Source organism: Aulostomus chinensis, chromosome 9 (genome assembly GCF_037954235.1).
Source record: "Aulostomus chinensis isolate RoL2024-O1b breed Wild chromosome 9, RoL_Achi_v1.0, whole genome shotgun sequence".
Taxonomy (NCBI): domain Eukaryota; kingdom Metazoa; phylum Chordata; class Actinopteri; order Syngnathiformes; family Aulostomidae; genus Aulostomus; species Aulostomus chinensis.
The window spans coordinates 27,825,633-27,840,049 of NC_141328.1; the positions used below are offsets into that span (position 1 = coordinate 27,825,633).

The 14,417-nt window shown below is 46.7% G+C and overlaps 2 protein-coding genes across 4 annotated transcripts in view; one reads left to right on the plus strand and one right to left on the minus strand.

Annotated features, from left to right (window-relative positions):
• LOC147256632 (low-density lipoprotein receptor-related protein 1-like) overlaps positions 1–14,417 on the minus strand; it is an 83,833-nt gene that overhangs the window by 11,847 nt on the left and 57,569 nt on the right. For both annotated transcript variants that reach the window (XM_086214806.1, XM_086214805.1), the window contains exons 34-60: positions 14,191–14,319; positions 13,979–14,110; positions 13,724–13,858; positions 13,496–13,625; positions 13,271–13,397; positions 12,673–12,824; positions 12,225–12,349; positions 11,119–11,493; positions 7,170–7,359; positions 6,803–7,007; positions 6,507–6,699; positions 6,189–6,314; positions 5,965–6,093; positions 5,663–5,782; positions 5,279–5,392; positions 5,041–5,190; positions 4,831–4,953; positions 4,628–4,744; positions 4,393–4,521; positions 4,174–4,302; positions 3,942–4,082; positions 3,623–3,810; positions 2,699–2,882; positions 2,519–2,604; positions 2,312–2,431; positions 1,681–1,868; positions 1,341–1,546 (exon numbers count right to left, since the gene is read on the minus strand). In XM_086214806.1, the coding sequence (XP_086070932.1) occupies positions 1,341–1,546; positions 1,681–1,868; positions 2,312–2,431; positions 2,519–2,604; positions 2,699–2,882; positions 3,623–3,810; positions 3,942–4,082; positions 4,174–4,302; positions 4,393–4,521; positions 4,628–4,744; positions 4,831–4,953; positions 5,041–5,190; positions 5,279–5,392; positions 5,663–5,782; positions 5,965–6,093; positions 6,189–6,314; positions 6,507–6,699; positions 6,803–7,007; positions 7,170–7,359; positions 11,119–11,493; positions 12,225–12,349; positions 12,673–12,824; positions 13,271–13,397; positions 13,496–13,625; positions 13,724–13,858; positions 13,979–14,110; positions 14,191–14,319 (4,143 nt within the window). The remainder of the gene's footprint in view (positions 1–1,340; positions 1,547–1,680; positions 1,869–2,311; positions 2,432–2,518; positions 2,605–2,698; positions 2,883–3,622; positions 3,811–3,941; positions 4,083–4,173; positions 4,303–4,392; positions 4,522–4,627; positions 4,745–4,830; positions 4,954–5,040; positions 5,191–5,278; positions 5,393–5,662; positions 5,783–5,964; positions 6,094–6,188; positions 6,315–6,506; positions 6,700–6,802; positions 7,008–7,169; positions 7,360–11,118; positions 11,494–12,224; positions 12,350–12,672; positions 12,825–13,270; positions 13,398–13,495; positions 13,626–13,723; positions 13,859–13,978; positions 14,111–14,190; positions 14,320–14,417) is intronic.
• LOC147256633 (galanin receptor type 1) lies at positions 8,413–10,374 on the plus strand. Of its 2 annotated transcripts, none has more exons than XM_086214812.1 (3): positions 8,413–8,503; positions 8,588–8,881; positions 9,088–10,374. In XM_086214812.1, the coding sequence occupies exon 3, from the start codon at positions 9,340–9,342 to the stop codon at positions 10,372–10,374; it is 1,035 nt and encodes a 344-aa protein (XP_086070938.1). In that variant the 5' UTR covers positions 8,413–8,503; positions 8,588–8,881; positions 9,088–9,339. The 2 variants fall into 2 exon arrangements, 1 of the variants encoding a protein (XP_086070938.1); XR_015117937.1 differs by having other exon boundaries at positions 8,416–8,881; positions 9,088–9,182; positions 9,938–9,994.

Here is a 14,417-nt window from a genome sequence, read left to right on the forward strand (position 1 = left end):
TTGTGCGCCTCATTAGGCTTTATACTCGAACTGCACTCTCTCCGCTCTCGTACACTGGCCATTTAATGTGTTTGATTTCAGTGTTTGTTACATGGTGCGTTATGGAAACACATCATTAGCTTCTGCTGTAAAACGCAGTGATCCGAATCACTCACATGAACTGAAACACGTGCGAAAGTTCAAAACACTTCGTCGTAAGCCAACGAGTGATCCGAACTCTCCCTTTTAATCAAATGCAATTATCAGTGCAAGAAGCAGCTGGACAACATTCAGATGAACTGAGATGGAGTAGCATGTGCAGCCTTTGGTCCGTCCTTATCAGAATTCATACAGTGGTGCACTGCCAAACTAAAAGGTCACGGGGATGTTTGAATGGGTGAATAACTCACAGGGCAGACGACAGGTGGACCAACACCAGGCTACGCAGGCCTGTTCAGTCCCACGTGTCTCAACTCCCTCTCTGTTCCGAAGTACTCATGAGAACCCTTCTTATCCGCATTTATTGTGTGATTGATTGTCCTTGTTGCACTTCCATATAAATATGCAAATCTGCAGATTTAATGAGGAGATTTCCCTTTTCCCTCTGTAGTTCGTTGGACGCGGACGGCACAACGCTCCCTCACCCACAACCACAAGCTCAATGTTTACCTTCTGTAAAGTTGATCCAAGAGAGGTCGGGATGTTATTTCTGTCTCCACGCGCTCAACAGAGCTCAGCAAATGTGAGACATTACGATACAGTCACCCTCTGTGCAGCAGAATTCCTCTGTGCGCCTGGTTGGCTGACAATATCAACTATTGTAGTGTTTAGTGTGCTGGAAAACTATGAGGACGTCATAATGCGTGAGGCCCCACTGATCAGAACAATATCCTCTATTCAGGGTGTCCGTCCCCCTCGCTCTGCGCTGCAGGGCTCCGGCCCAGCGGACGACCAGCTGATCTGGCTGCATGTACGCGTGTTGGATACACTACCGTTAAAAACTGTAAACTAACAGCTGACAGCCTACATTATTTAGCCACAGCTACTCTGCTTCTTCCTTGTTTCATTCCCATGGTGATGATGTCATATCTTGCTAAGTGGAAGAGATGAAAGAATTAAAAAAAAAAAAGCAGGTTCAATTTCAATTTAAGAGAAAAGTGCATCCAAATTTCTCGGGAGGTTTTTTTCTGTCCATTTCGATCTTTTTTTGTTAGTTTTCTGTAATTAGCACATCACGGCCAGCGTACTTTTGACAGCTTCTGGTTTTCTTTTTAAAAAATTATTATTTGTATTTTATTTTTATTATTATTTTACTGGAAGAATTCTAGGACCCGTCATTGGGGAGTAAACTGGTTCGTTACCTGTGTGTCTATTGGTACCATCCAGGCTGGCGAACTCGATGTAGTCCTCCCTGGCATCCGCCCAGTATATACGGTCATTGATGAAGTCCAAGGTCAGTCCGTTGGGCCAGGTGATCTTATCCTCTATCAGGACGCTTCTGTTGGTGCTGTCCATACCAATTCTCCCAATATGGGGGTTGTCACCCCAGTCAGACCAGTATAGGTATCTAAGCAGCATCAGAGGTTCAGTTCCAATTACATTGATTAATTAAGAATTAGATAATTAAGAATATCACTAAAGTGTGATTCCAGAGTATTCTGGATTTTGGCGGTGGAGCCCAACATGCGGCGTGTTTCTCACCCATAGCGAACGTCCACTGCCACAGCTCGAGGTTCCCTCAGGCCACTGTTGACCAGCACCGTGCGATAGGCTCCATTCAGTTTAGAGACTTCAATGGTGTCACGGCCTTTATCACACCAGTACAAATTCCCACCGACCCAATCCACCGCCACGCCATCTGGATTACTCAGAGAGGTCCGGTGCAACACCTGCAGCGTCAGTCAGTCACATGATTCAATCACTTCAAGGTGAAAATAAGAGTTCATTTGCAATAGTGTCCAGTGGTTTCCAGTATCCAGCATTCACTCTCATTTATACCAGTACATTTCCATGACTCTTCCTGAATTTTAATGACCATACAGTCTCTGAAACATCTGTTCACTCATATTTGACAGGATAACTAAAACTAATGATTAGCTACGTGATTTGATACAAGAAACAAATATTAAAGTAAATCAATGTTTAAAAAAAGAGATTTTTGTCAGGTAATCTAATTTGATTTTTCGAAATCTCTTCAAGGAGAGGTAATTGACATTTTCAGACTCTCCAACATTTCCAGGGTGTTCCTGACTGTATGAACCCTTGAGAATCAAAAAGCTAAATATCAGGGATCAGGGATCGGGGATCAGGGATCAGGGTCCTTCTGACTGACCTCCATGTTACTGCCGTTCATGTGCATGCGTCGGATCATGCTGCCCTGAGTGGTCACGTCCGTCCAGTAGATCATCTGCTCGGCGTAGTGGAAGTCCAGAGCCACTGCATTATTCAGCCCCTGAAACAGAGCCGGGACCAGTCTGAGCAGGTGTCCAGAGACACGAGGACTATGGCATCTTGGAATGTTCCAGCAGGCTGAACTCACTTGTTTAATGAGAGTGTAGTTGGAACCATCCAGGTTGAGTTTTCTCAGGTAGTATCGGTTAGCAAAGATCAAGTAGGGCTCCTCTTCTACACACAACACAGGACAAAAAGGAACCATGTTCTCCATCATCAAGTTAGAAATGTGCAGCAGACAAAAGCTCTAAACTGGTGCACCTCTTACCCGACGTGGATTTACAGATGGTGGGGTCATTGGGGCTGAGTTCAAAGCCGTCCACGCAGAGACAGTGGAAGCTGCCGTGAGTGTTGATGCAGCGCTGGGAGCAAGGGTAGGTGGTGGTGCACTCGTCGATGTCCACGCACGTCTTCCCATCGCGCTTCAACTGGAAACCAGGGTGACACCTACACTGGAGGGGCCAAGAGCACAGGAGGTACGTCAAAATCTCACAGCCCTCGTGTTCCGCCACGTCAGAGCATTTCTAAGAGTCCCACAGCTGCACGTCACACAGCCTCTGGAGGTTGTTTTTTTTAACATAATTCATCCATTAAGTGGCCAAAGAAGTTGTAAATGTGTTCAGAAATGTCTCAAGTTCACGCTTGTGGCTTGTTTCAAATCAGCCTGAACTTCAGCTCACACGCTACTTCCAAACTCCACTGCTTCACTGTCATGCAGGAATTTGATAAACCAGCACGGACGTCACAACGAGGCAAATCTGTCATGATGCTGTGTACAATTTAATGTTGTGAAAAGCCAGACCCAAACTGCAACAGCTTCAACACCCCGTCGGCATCGTGTGAATAACTTTGGTGCAGAAATTCTTCCTTTGGATGTTCAGATGAGCCTCAGACCTCAGCCTCAAGACCACAGACATGAGAGTTCACTCAGAGTTCAAGCTGTTCTGAGACAGGCCTCCTACTTTCAAGAAAGAGGGCCACAACATGTTTTTGTCTTACATAACCACGAGCCTGCAGCCAGCAGATCCCAACTTCTTCCCTGGAGGTCCTTCTTAATTCCCCATTAATCATATACAGCCCAGTTTTCTGTCCGATAGCTGTCGCGTACCATTTCTTGACCAATTAAAAGTCCAAGAGTTCCTAAAGGGTTTGATTGAGCTGATCTTTGGCAGAAGGCGACTGAGAAACTTACCTTAAAGCCAATCTTGAGGTCATCGCAGAGCTGTGAGCAGCCACTCAGTTTACTGTTGAGACACTCGTTGATGAAGCAGTTGAGTTCATCGGAGCCGTCACCACAGTCGTCATTGCGGTCGCACAGCAGCGTCTCATTCAAACACTTTCCATTGCGGCACATGAAGGCTGACTCATTACACGTTCTCTCTGAAATCATGGACGGATGGCATGTTCAATTAACGTCAGAGGAAGCAGCTGCAGCTTCTCACTGCAAGGCATCTCTCAAACGATTCATACTGGATTCTGTTTGTAGAATAATAAAACTTGCTGTGTGATACCTGAGTCGGTGCAGCGAGGGTTCTTGGGAGCCTCATCAGAGCGATCCTGACAGTCAAACTCTCCGTCACACTCCCATTTCTTCTGGTTGAGGCAGCGGCCGTTGGCACAGCGGAATTCATCAGGGCCACATGTTGGATATTCTACAAATATAACAAAATATTTATTAGCTCAGTTGCATTTACAATTAATTTTCTCCTGAAGATAATCAAGGACACGCTCTCACACACTCACCACATTCTGGGGATTCGTCTGAGCCATCTGCACAGTCGATGTCATGATCGCACACAAAGTGTTTGGGGATACACTGCCTGTTCTGGCACATGAATTCATTGTCGACATCACAAGTGTTGTTGGTGTACACTGGAGGTGGAAAAGAAGACATGTGAGCTTCAGGAAATGCAAACGTGTTTCTGGACATTTCACCAAAGACAATGTGACCGCTGCACTCACTGCAGCCTGCCTTGACGCTCTCATCGGCTCCGTCAGGGCAGTCTTTGTCTCCGTCACACTTCCAGCGTTGTGGTACACACATATGAGAGCCGGGACATTGGAAAGACTCCGGGCTGCACGTCTTGGATTCTACAACAAAATTATTGGAAAGTCATATGATGATTTAACAGCAGGAAATCTGACGCACCAAGTAAAAAAAAGAAAGGCTCCACTGGGCGTGGGAGAAAGACCGTACTGCATTTCTGGTCCTCGTCAGAACCGTCGCCACAGTCATCCGAGCCGTCACACACCCAATGGCTGGAAATGCAGCGGTGGTTCCCACATTCAAACTGGGTGGATGTGCAAAACTTGTCTGAAAGAGAGAAAGACAGTTTGTGTCCCACGCAGTAGCAAGCTTTAGGAAAACTCACATTGGCGCTCAGGAGGATGGAGACTGACCACAGTGCGTCTCATCGGCTCCGTTCTCACAGTCGTTCTCCTTATCACAGGTCCAGCTCATAGGAATGCAGCGTCCACTGGGACACGCAAAGAAGTTGACGGGACATTTGAGCTTCCTTTTATCTGCAACAACAAAAAGACACTCAATGCTGAACGTTTGTCAGTTTGAGGGACAAGAAAAACTTGTTGAAGTGGAAACAAACACTCAACCTGGGCAGTTTCTCTCATCGGAAAAGTCTCCACAGTCATTGTTGCCGTCACACACCCATGAGGACAGATAACACAGCGTGGTTTTCTCACAGCTCTGAAACGAAGCGCCTTTCACTCCCAGCCGGAAAAAACGGGAGCAGTCGGTTGGTTCTGATAATAATGGAAAAAGCTTTCAACAGCTCTTCTCACACGAGAGTATGAAGAGAGTGAAATATTATTGAAAACTGTGATTTCTTACGGCAGTTCATTTCATCGCTCGCATCCTCACAGTTGACCACCTGATCACAGCGGCTGAAGTTGGAGATGCAGCTTCCATCTTTGCACTGGAACTCGCCTGCTTTGCACAAGGTCACTACAAGATGCATGGGGGGGGGGGGGGGGGGTGGGCGGCGGCAAAGCATTTCATTAACAAAACACGACTTAACAAAAGCTACATGATGTGTAGATCAGACAACTTGATCAGGAAAGCAAATATACTGAAGCTGCAACTGGGAAACAAAGAGTACAAAATGCAATGAAATCCTTTGCCCTGCGAACAGAGATGGGCCTGTTTCACCTGTCAGGAGGCTCGCGTGATGGTTTTCAGTCACGCGCAGCCACCGTACAGACATGGGTTACTCACTGTTGCAGGGCAGTTCATCGGAGTGATCGCCACAGTCGTCCGTGCCATCACACCAGAACTGGTGACCGATGCAGCGGCCATTCATGCAGCGTCTGTAACCTTTCTTACAAATTCGATTGGCTGTGAAGGAGCAGCAGTAATCAGTGGCAGTACTTTACTACTTTGCAGATATACATGATGAGCTGTGTGGCGTCAGTTAGCTCTCTGCCGTTAGATCAACCTCCAGGTGATCTCATCCATCGTTACTGCATTATTAACATACCAGCCAATTTTCGATTGAGAGCCCTGTCAGGGATTCTTACCGCAGTAGGACTGCTTCTCATCAGACTTGTCCTTGCAGTGGGCCATCCCGTCGCATGTCAGGCTGTAGTTGATGCAGTCGCCGTTTCCACACTCAAAGTCATCAACGCTTCCACATGACACATTCAGTGCTGGCAAGGTAGAAACAAGTGAGGCTAAACGTTTCAACCCAGACGAACACTTTGAAAATATGCATAAATAAGTAAAATCTCTTTCTCGCATTTACAAGAGCAAGTGTTGTCTTCCAGAAGTTGTCTGTCTCCACGGCAACTGCAGTTGACCCGTCCATCAGATGTGGGCAGACACAGGTCTTGGCAACCTCCGTTATTTGTTCGACAGGGAGAAAACTCACCTGAGGAATGTGAAACACAGGAGGCTCAGTGAGTGTACAGTAGTAATGCAACAAGAGACTTTTCTCTGCATTGAATCTGACCCTATAGAACATAATGCATTTATTTAAATGACATTAAAAATGTGGCTTTTCAGATACGTAAAAACGTGGCATTGCAGGCCTGGCGAATCATCTGCAGCCAATGATACTCACAGCTGTTAGTGTCATTAGCCACAGCTATGATGCCCATTGGCTGCTGGGGGATGTCTGCACGCAGGACTTTCATGTCTCCTCCGGTGTACTTGTCCGCCCTAAGCACCGCCCTCCTCACCCAGTCAGTCCAGAAGATGTAGTCCCCGTACACGGCCAGGCCAAAGGGATGGACCGGCTCGTTCTTTAACAAGACCTGAGGGAGAGCAGTCAGAGGGTCATTTCTCACAACACTGAAATCAACAGATGATGGATTCTTCTTCTTAAAAAAAAAACAAAAGTCAGGAGGACTTCCTTACATAGCGGTTGCTTCCATCATATTCACAGCGTTCAATCTTGTCCAGTGTGGCATCAGAGAAATACAGTTTCTCTGCACGGTGGTCAATGGCGAGCCCGTTAGGAGTTTTAATGTCGCTGCCAATGATGACAAGCACATTGGCTCCGTTCAGTGAAGCCCTCATGATACTGGGAGCCTGCTCGTTCCAGTTGGTCCAGAACATGAGACTGCGGGGGGAATAAAAACAGGACTAGTACAATAATCTGCTGCTTCCAAAAAGTTAGAGGTGACTGAAGTAAAATAAATGAGCAGTTAGGAAGACAAAGATCTATTGGAGGAGCTGGACCCTGATACGGTGCAGAACACCAAGTTTGATATTAATGACTCACTCCTGACACTCGTCCAGCACAAAGGCTCTGGGGTGGTCTTCTCCAGACATGGTGACCACAGTGTTGCGGTTATAGGCCACAGAGCGGCTCTGGTCCACCGTGTGGCGAGTGATGGTGGAGGTTGTGTAGCTGGTCCAGTAGAGTGTATCCCAGCCACGGTGGTACGCCAGGCCCTCGACGGAGCCTACATCTGCAGAGCGGAGAGGGAAGAAAACAGGCTTTTGTCAATGTTATGGGGTCATGCTGATGTTTTGGACTGTGGGCAAAGTGTTCAGCCAAGACGTTAGAAGTAAAATACTTTTATTTCACCATAAAAACTCACCTCTCGGGGGTGCTAGTAGGAGATTTAATGAGTACATTCAGTGAAAATTTTAAGTTTAACAAGCTGCAACCATGTTTAACTTTTCTATGGAGAGACAGCGATAGATGCTACATGATTCCCCGAGTCCCAGAACAACTCATGAATAGTGCACCAGTGCGAGGGTGAAGGGTGAGGATAAAGGGAGGAGAGCAAGAGAAAAGAGTAAAATGGAAGTGGTACCACACAGTGAGTGTGTGTGTGCCACGACTGCTGTTCCTGGAGGGAGTTTAAAGAGTGTGTGTCATCCTGTCATTTCATGGCTGGCTGCCTGCACATACAAATACAGCTCCCTGTGGATACTCTCATTCATGGTGACTTCTTGTTCTGGGAAGAAATCTGCCCCTGGAACAGCTTGACTCACTTTAGGGACACGGGCCAGGGTGAAGATGTTAGCATTGAATGGTAAAGCAGCTGTTTTCAGTGTCATATTTTTATCTGTGGTGCCTCACATGACAAACGACAGATGAAATCGGCTCCCAGGTGTGTGCATCCATCTGTTCTGAGTCACACCAGCAATCCCATTTATGACCATAATGCCCAACAATAAAACAAGAGCACTCAGCACAGCTGTTCCGCTCTGCTGCTCTCTGCTGAAAGTCAATAATTACCTTTTATAGACATTTTGGACGAATGACGATGAATGGCATTCAGGTATGAATTACTGGTTAACTGACCTAAATGCACCTAAAAGACAAGTTAACTAAAATGCAGAGTCCCATGTTCAGGCTGAGTAAAACTAAGATGAGGAGAGCTCATTGCGTGATTTTACGGATGACGATACACTGAGCAGGAGCAGAATAAGTGCGTTCGCCACGCCAGTCTTATGTAATGACAGTTCCCCTCCCCTTGTCTAGATCTGCTCGGCCCCTCGTCACTGTGCAAACAACCTGAAAAATGTGTTGTGAAGACCATCGCTACTCAGAACAGAGACTTTTCATCAATCCAATCCAACAGGCACTTGAGCAATACCAAGGTACTGTTCATTTCACAATCTGTTGTATGTTTCCCTCGACTACCGAAGGTCACGCCAGTCGTCTTTGGCTGGTGGAGTCAACAGGTTACGAGTCTCTGAAGAGCTTCTAAATGGACAAGATGCCGCCTGCCGCAGTGACCACTTAGCATCAAGTAGCATCGACTGCTTTTAAAGTGGAATGGCTGTTGGCAACCCCTGGGATGAATCTGTCCATTGTTGCCTGGTTTCAAGAATCAATAGAGCCATGGAGTACCACTGCGTGGAAATCTCTCCGGTTTTGACACAAATTGCTGCTTGGATTATGAAGAACATGCTGTTGCAGCCCGGCCAAAGCCAGTGTGTGCGAGGACTGCGCTTTCAGGTCATGTTTTCATCTTTGTGAGTGAAACAACAGGACAACATATCATGCTTTTCTGACAGAGTCCGCAAAAGGACAGAGATATAAATGTAACTTCAGTAGCGATAGCTTCTTCACATGGATAAATTACATTTGACAAACTTTAGACGGAAACACGTACAAGAGCTTTTGTGTTTCTAGAAACAAACTAACTGGAATGTTTTCTTTCTAATTAAATTTTTTCCAGAGAGAAGAGATTATAACAGATGACAAATATCGATGAAGGAATCATCTGACCAGTGTGATGTTAACAGCTTAACTAATCCCAGTTATTACGAGAGGGTGAGCGGTCTTCATGGAGTGTGCTCGTGCCTGTGATTAATACAATCAAAACGTGACGTGCGGCCAGCAGATGCATCCCCCTGACACCGCGTGAACTGATGCAACATTAACGGGACATTATTAGATTAATTAGTCTGTTGACTTTCATCGCGAGCACATGGAGACTTTGGAGCAGCAAGCTAACAGCAGCGGCCTCATCCGAATAACCCGACAGGATGAGGTTGTGATCAGGGCGTTGGTTCCCATTCTGGACGGGGTCATTCTGGTGTCCGGCCTGGTGGGACAAATCTTGGTGATCACCATCCTAACTGGCAGGAGGAGGAGAGATGGTCAACCCCCCCATGGCACTGACACCCTTCTGCTGGCTCTAAGTGCTGCTGATCTGCTGCTGCTGCTATGCCTGCCCTTCCACACCTCCGCCATCACCCTGGGCTTCTGGCCTTTTGGCACCTTCCTGTGCAAGGCCATCAGCTTCCTGGGTGTGGCCTGCTCGGCTGCATCGGTCCTTACTCTTGCAGCTTTAGCTGTAACGCGCTACCTCACAGTGGTGCACCCCACGTGGGCGTATCGTTCCAGAATGCACCAACGTATAAAGCTGACGGTGGCTCTACTCTGGGTCCCTGCATCGGCCCTGGGAGCGCCGCAGTTTGCCTTCCGCACAGTTACTATGTCCGGTGGCGTGTACTGCTTCGCCTTCCTGTCTGACTTCAGCCAGCTTGTCTACAGCATCGCTCTCTTCCTATTTGGTTTCGCAGTACCTCTAGGAATCATCGTGTTGATGTACACAAAGATCTACTGCTTCCTGCGACATGCACGGCAGCTTGGAAATGCCCCTCAGCTGGAGCGCTACCAGAGCCAGGTCACTCACACCTCAGCTCTTCTGGTCCTGGTCTTCACTCTCCTCTGGCTGCCCTCTTACGCTCTCATGTTCTCCTTTATTGGAGGAACCATTACAGGTTCACCTGGCTACAACACCATTGCTATCCTGGCTCGACTGTTGGCATCCTCGGTAGCTGTGGTGAACCCTGTGCTGTACGGGTTCATGTCTAAGAAGTTTAGACGAGACCTGCTGGAGCTGGGGAGGGAGCGCTGGGCATCCTGTAAAAACTGGCTGACTGTTTGTCCTGTCTTAGGGAGGGACATGGTGCAGCCCTTTGAGCTGGACACCAGCTCAGAGAGAGGACAAAGCTGACTCCACCCTGCTACCTCATTTAAACCTGGACAGTATCGATCCACCTGAAACAAAACTCTGTTACAGTACAGATAGAATAATCAAATATATTTTCAGCAATTGTTTTTCATTATTCCACAAAGTGAAAATGTACCTTAATTGAAATGAACTAATGAAACAATGACAATAAAAAAAATATTGCTTGATTATCCCTTTTGATTATTTCCACATTTCGTTGAAAGCCCAGGTATCATGAAACATCAATTCACACAAATACATCCACCCAGATTTCCTTGTTTCTATCAAATAATTCGCGTGTTGAATATCACTTGCTGAGGAAAAGCTTTGGTCCAGGGCTTTTTAGAAGTGAAATGTTCCTGGATGAGGTTCAACAACCTGCTCTTGAATCATTTATAGAAAGTGGGACTTAAAAAACACTTCAGTGTTGAAAGAAGTGAGCACAATGAGTGTGTGTGTGTGTGTGTGTGTGTGTGTCTAAGTGTGCTTTTATCAAGTGGCAGCCCTAAGTGATGTCAGTCTTCTTAAGTTGTGCGGATCCTCCTGGGTGCTGGTGTTGTCAACATGTGTGAAGATGGCTGTTTACAGTGTTGAGGGAACGAGTGACAACGCTCAATTATTAATGGAGGATAAAAGAAACTGTACCACAGGGCAACACAGCTGAGACATCTGCTGACAGACTGGGGGGGGGGGTGATGGGTAGCTCTTAGTGGTTTTACTGAGAATACCGTGTGCCTGATAACTTACTGTCCACTACAATCTTGCGGTCTGTGCCGTCATCGTTGATCTGCTGGATGTTGCCAAAGTGAATGTCACTGAAGAAGATGCGGTTGGCTCCCTTCCCTCCGCCACCGTGATAGTCGAAGCTGAGAGCAATGACATTCTTCATGTGGTCGGGGTCCTCAAACGGTTTTATTGGTGCGTTTAGGTTCGTCTCGTCAGACAGGTGGATGCTCTTCAGAATGGTACGCTCCGAGTACAGGAGGTAGCCGTCATAATCACGGCAGCTACGGTTGTCCTCCGCCAGCATGCCATGAGCACAGGCACAGGTCCGCTCGCTATTACCACGGTACAGACACAGCTGTTCGCAGCCGCCATTGTTGTCTTTGCAGACATTGGTGCCTGGAGGGAGGGAGAGAGAGAGAGAGAGAGAGAGAGAGAGAGAGAGAGACAGAGACAGAGACAGACATGTGGGTGCCATGTTGTTAAAAAAAAATCTTGTGTATGTGCATTCTTCCATTGGCTACATAGTGAAGGCTAGGTTTTTAACCAGCAGAATCAGGACGGTTTGGATTTGGCTGGTTGCATCATCAAAGGTCAGAACTTGGTCGGGTTCGAATTAGGTCATGGTCAGATCTCGAAAACCTCCGCCCTCAAGGATACTCGTGAGCGGTATATCCGTCTCAGTAAAACAGCAGATCCCCTGGCTAATGTTCCCTTTAGCATCCCAGCTCCTCCATGCTAATGCTGAGGTGATGCTAGGTTGAGACAGGGAGCATCGATGTTGACCTGGGACGTGTGTACGTGGTTCAGGTGGTACGTAATTGGGGTCGCTGTCATGTTTTACCTGAACTTGGTTATTTTTCTCTTTGCAGTGGTCCTGCACCAAACTTTGCCGTGACCTTTTTCACGTTTAGGTTAGCAACAGCGGCTGGTAGGTAGCAGAGCATCTCATTTTTTACCTCTGTCTCCTACAATTAGTTGAATATCGCCCCCTGATGGTAAGATGTCGCACTGCTCCAACATAGTAAATTAAACAATGCAATACATCACCCTTGGACGATAAAATTTCAAGTCATCGACAACATTCTTTGTTCTTTCTTCGATAAATTGTGCAGATCCCTGGTTCCCACCTTGCTGTCTGGCCCTGTTGAAAACTTTAATGTCCTTCAGCTGGACACCGATTCCTGTCCTCAGCTGGACTGCATCCGTAGCGTTGTCTTTACTGCCTCTCTTAATGGAGCCATTTGCATGAGTCCTAGACACAAGACAGGATAACAAGAAATCTTCATGAAAAGCATGAAGAATCGTTCCAAATAACTGAAAAGCTGTTTTCAACTGTATGTAGAGATCATCAGTTTATTTGTAGAGAGCATTTACAAAGACAAACCCACCAAAGAGCTTTGACACAGTAAAAACAAGAAACAAAGTTCATAGAAATTGCAGGCCAAAGAAAACCAGTTGGTTATTAACATTTGATAGTTGGGGGCTGACCGAACATGAGGCCTTTCCTCAACTCTGACTCATCCACAGAAAACAACGTTAGCTCGGATATCAAATTGATGAAGACCTGAAACTGACCTGTCACTCCAGTAGATATACTCCTCAAAAACGGAGACTGCAAACATGTCCATGTTGTTGTTGGCCAGCACCAACTCGCGGTTCTCTCCCGTCTCCAGGTTGATACGCTCGATCTTGTCTGTCCTGGCATCGCACCAATACAGCAGGCCCTCCTACACACATCAACCACAAATGTGTTGGCTTCCAACATGAAAATCAAACCACTTACTTTGAAGGCTGTCCAGTCTACGTCCCCTGTAGCCTGTTGGCTACAGCAGCTAATGCTAACACTTTTACATACAATACTATGTATGGTAATGTGCAATTTCAGCTTAACTGTTTAAATATTGTATATTTTCCATACTATGAAGATTTGTGTATTTCACAGATGCAGTTATAAAGGGAAGTTCATGGAACCGTGTAGAATTTCAAACTTAATTCATAAAACCAATGAGAATGAAATGAACCAGGACTATAATTCAATCAGTAAAATACGGATGATTCTTGTTGCATAACAGACCAGTAATTCAGTTTAAAATCTCTGTATCTGTGCCAACTAAAAGACCCATAGAAACAGTTGTTTTTAGCAGCGTGCTATGATGCTAGCTGTGGTACGTACGTCATAGTCAATGGAGATTCCATTGGGCCAACTGATGCTTGCGTTGACCATGACCAACCTCTGAGAGCCATCCAGCCGAGAGCGCTCAATGCGAGGGTACTGACCCCACTCAGTCCAGAACAGATACCTTGACACAAGGACACGCGGGAGATGAAGGGAGTGCGTTCACATCGAACAGGAAACATAAGAGATGTCACATTTGTATCTGTGAGCATGCAGCTTTACCCTTTGACTGGGTGGACTGCGATGGCTCTGGGCTTGTCCAGACCCTGAGAAATGACCACATAGCGGAAGGAGCCGTTCAGCCTGGCCACCTCGATCACGTCAAAGCCCTGGTCAGTCCAGTAAATATTCCCTGTTGAAACGAAAGGAAGGTAAAATCAGTTGTGGAGCCATTAACTGATGTTTGTGAAGAGACGTGACAGAGAAATGAGACAGAAGTTCAAACCAGACCTGCTATCCAGTCAACGGTGATGCCCTCCACCCTGCCAATCCCATTCGTGACCACGTCTTCCCTCCACGTCTGATCTCTCTTCGCCCTGCTGATGGTGCTCAGGCCCATGTCCACCCAGTAGATGGTGTCATTCTCTGAAAAGGAAGAGGCCTTCAGAGTCATCTATAAATATGTACTTCACCACGGTAATAACAGCTTTAAAATGTAGCTAATGCAAGGTCATCTCAATACTGGTGTGTCTCAGCGTCACTCACCGGCGTGGAAGTCGATGCCGACAGCCAGAGAGGTACCAGACACTGGCACCAAGGCGTCAGATTTGTCTGCTGGGTCCAGTGGAATTCCTCTGATGCCCTCGTGAACAGAGTAGAGCAGGAAAGAGCCCATACCTGCTCAGAGACGGTACAATCACCATTTTGTTTTAAGGGTGGCACCACTCTCCTGCTGTCGCTGGGAAGCATCATCTTACCTTCACAAGACTGCTGCTCTGTCTTCAGGCTGTATCCAGCGGTGCACATGCAGGCCCTGGTTGTTGGGGAGGTGGGTAAACACAGCTGGGAGCAGTCGCCGTTGTTGTTGCTGCACAGATTGACACGTGCTGAGGAAAAAAAAAAAAAAAAAAAAAAGAGTTAAAATGTTTACTTGACTTGAACACAATACAGAGTTTGACATCAACTTTGCACCACTGGAGGCAGT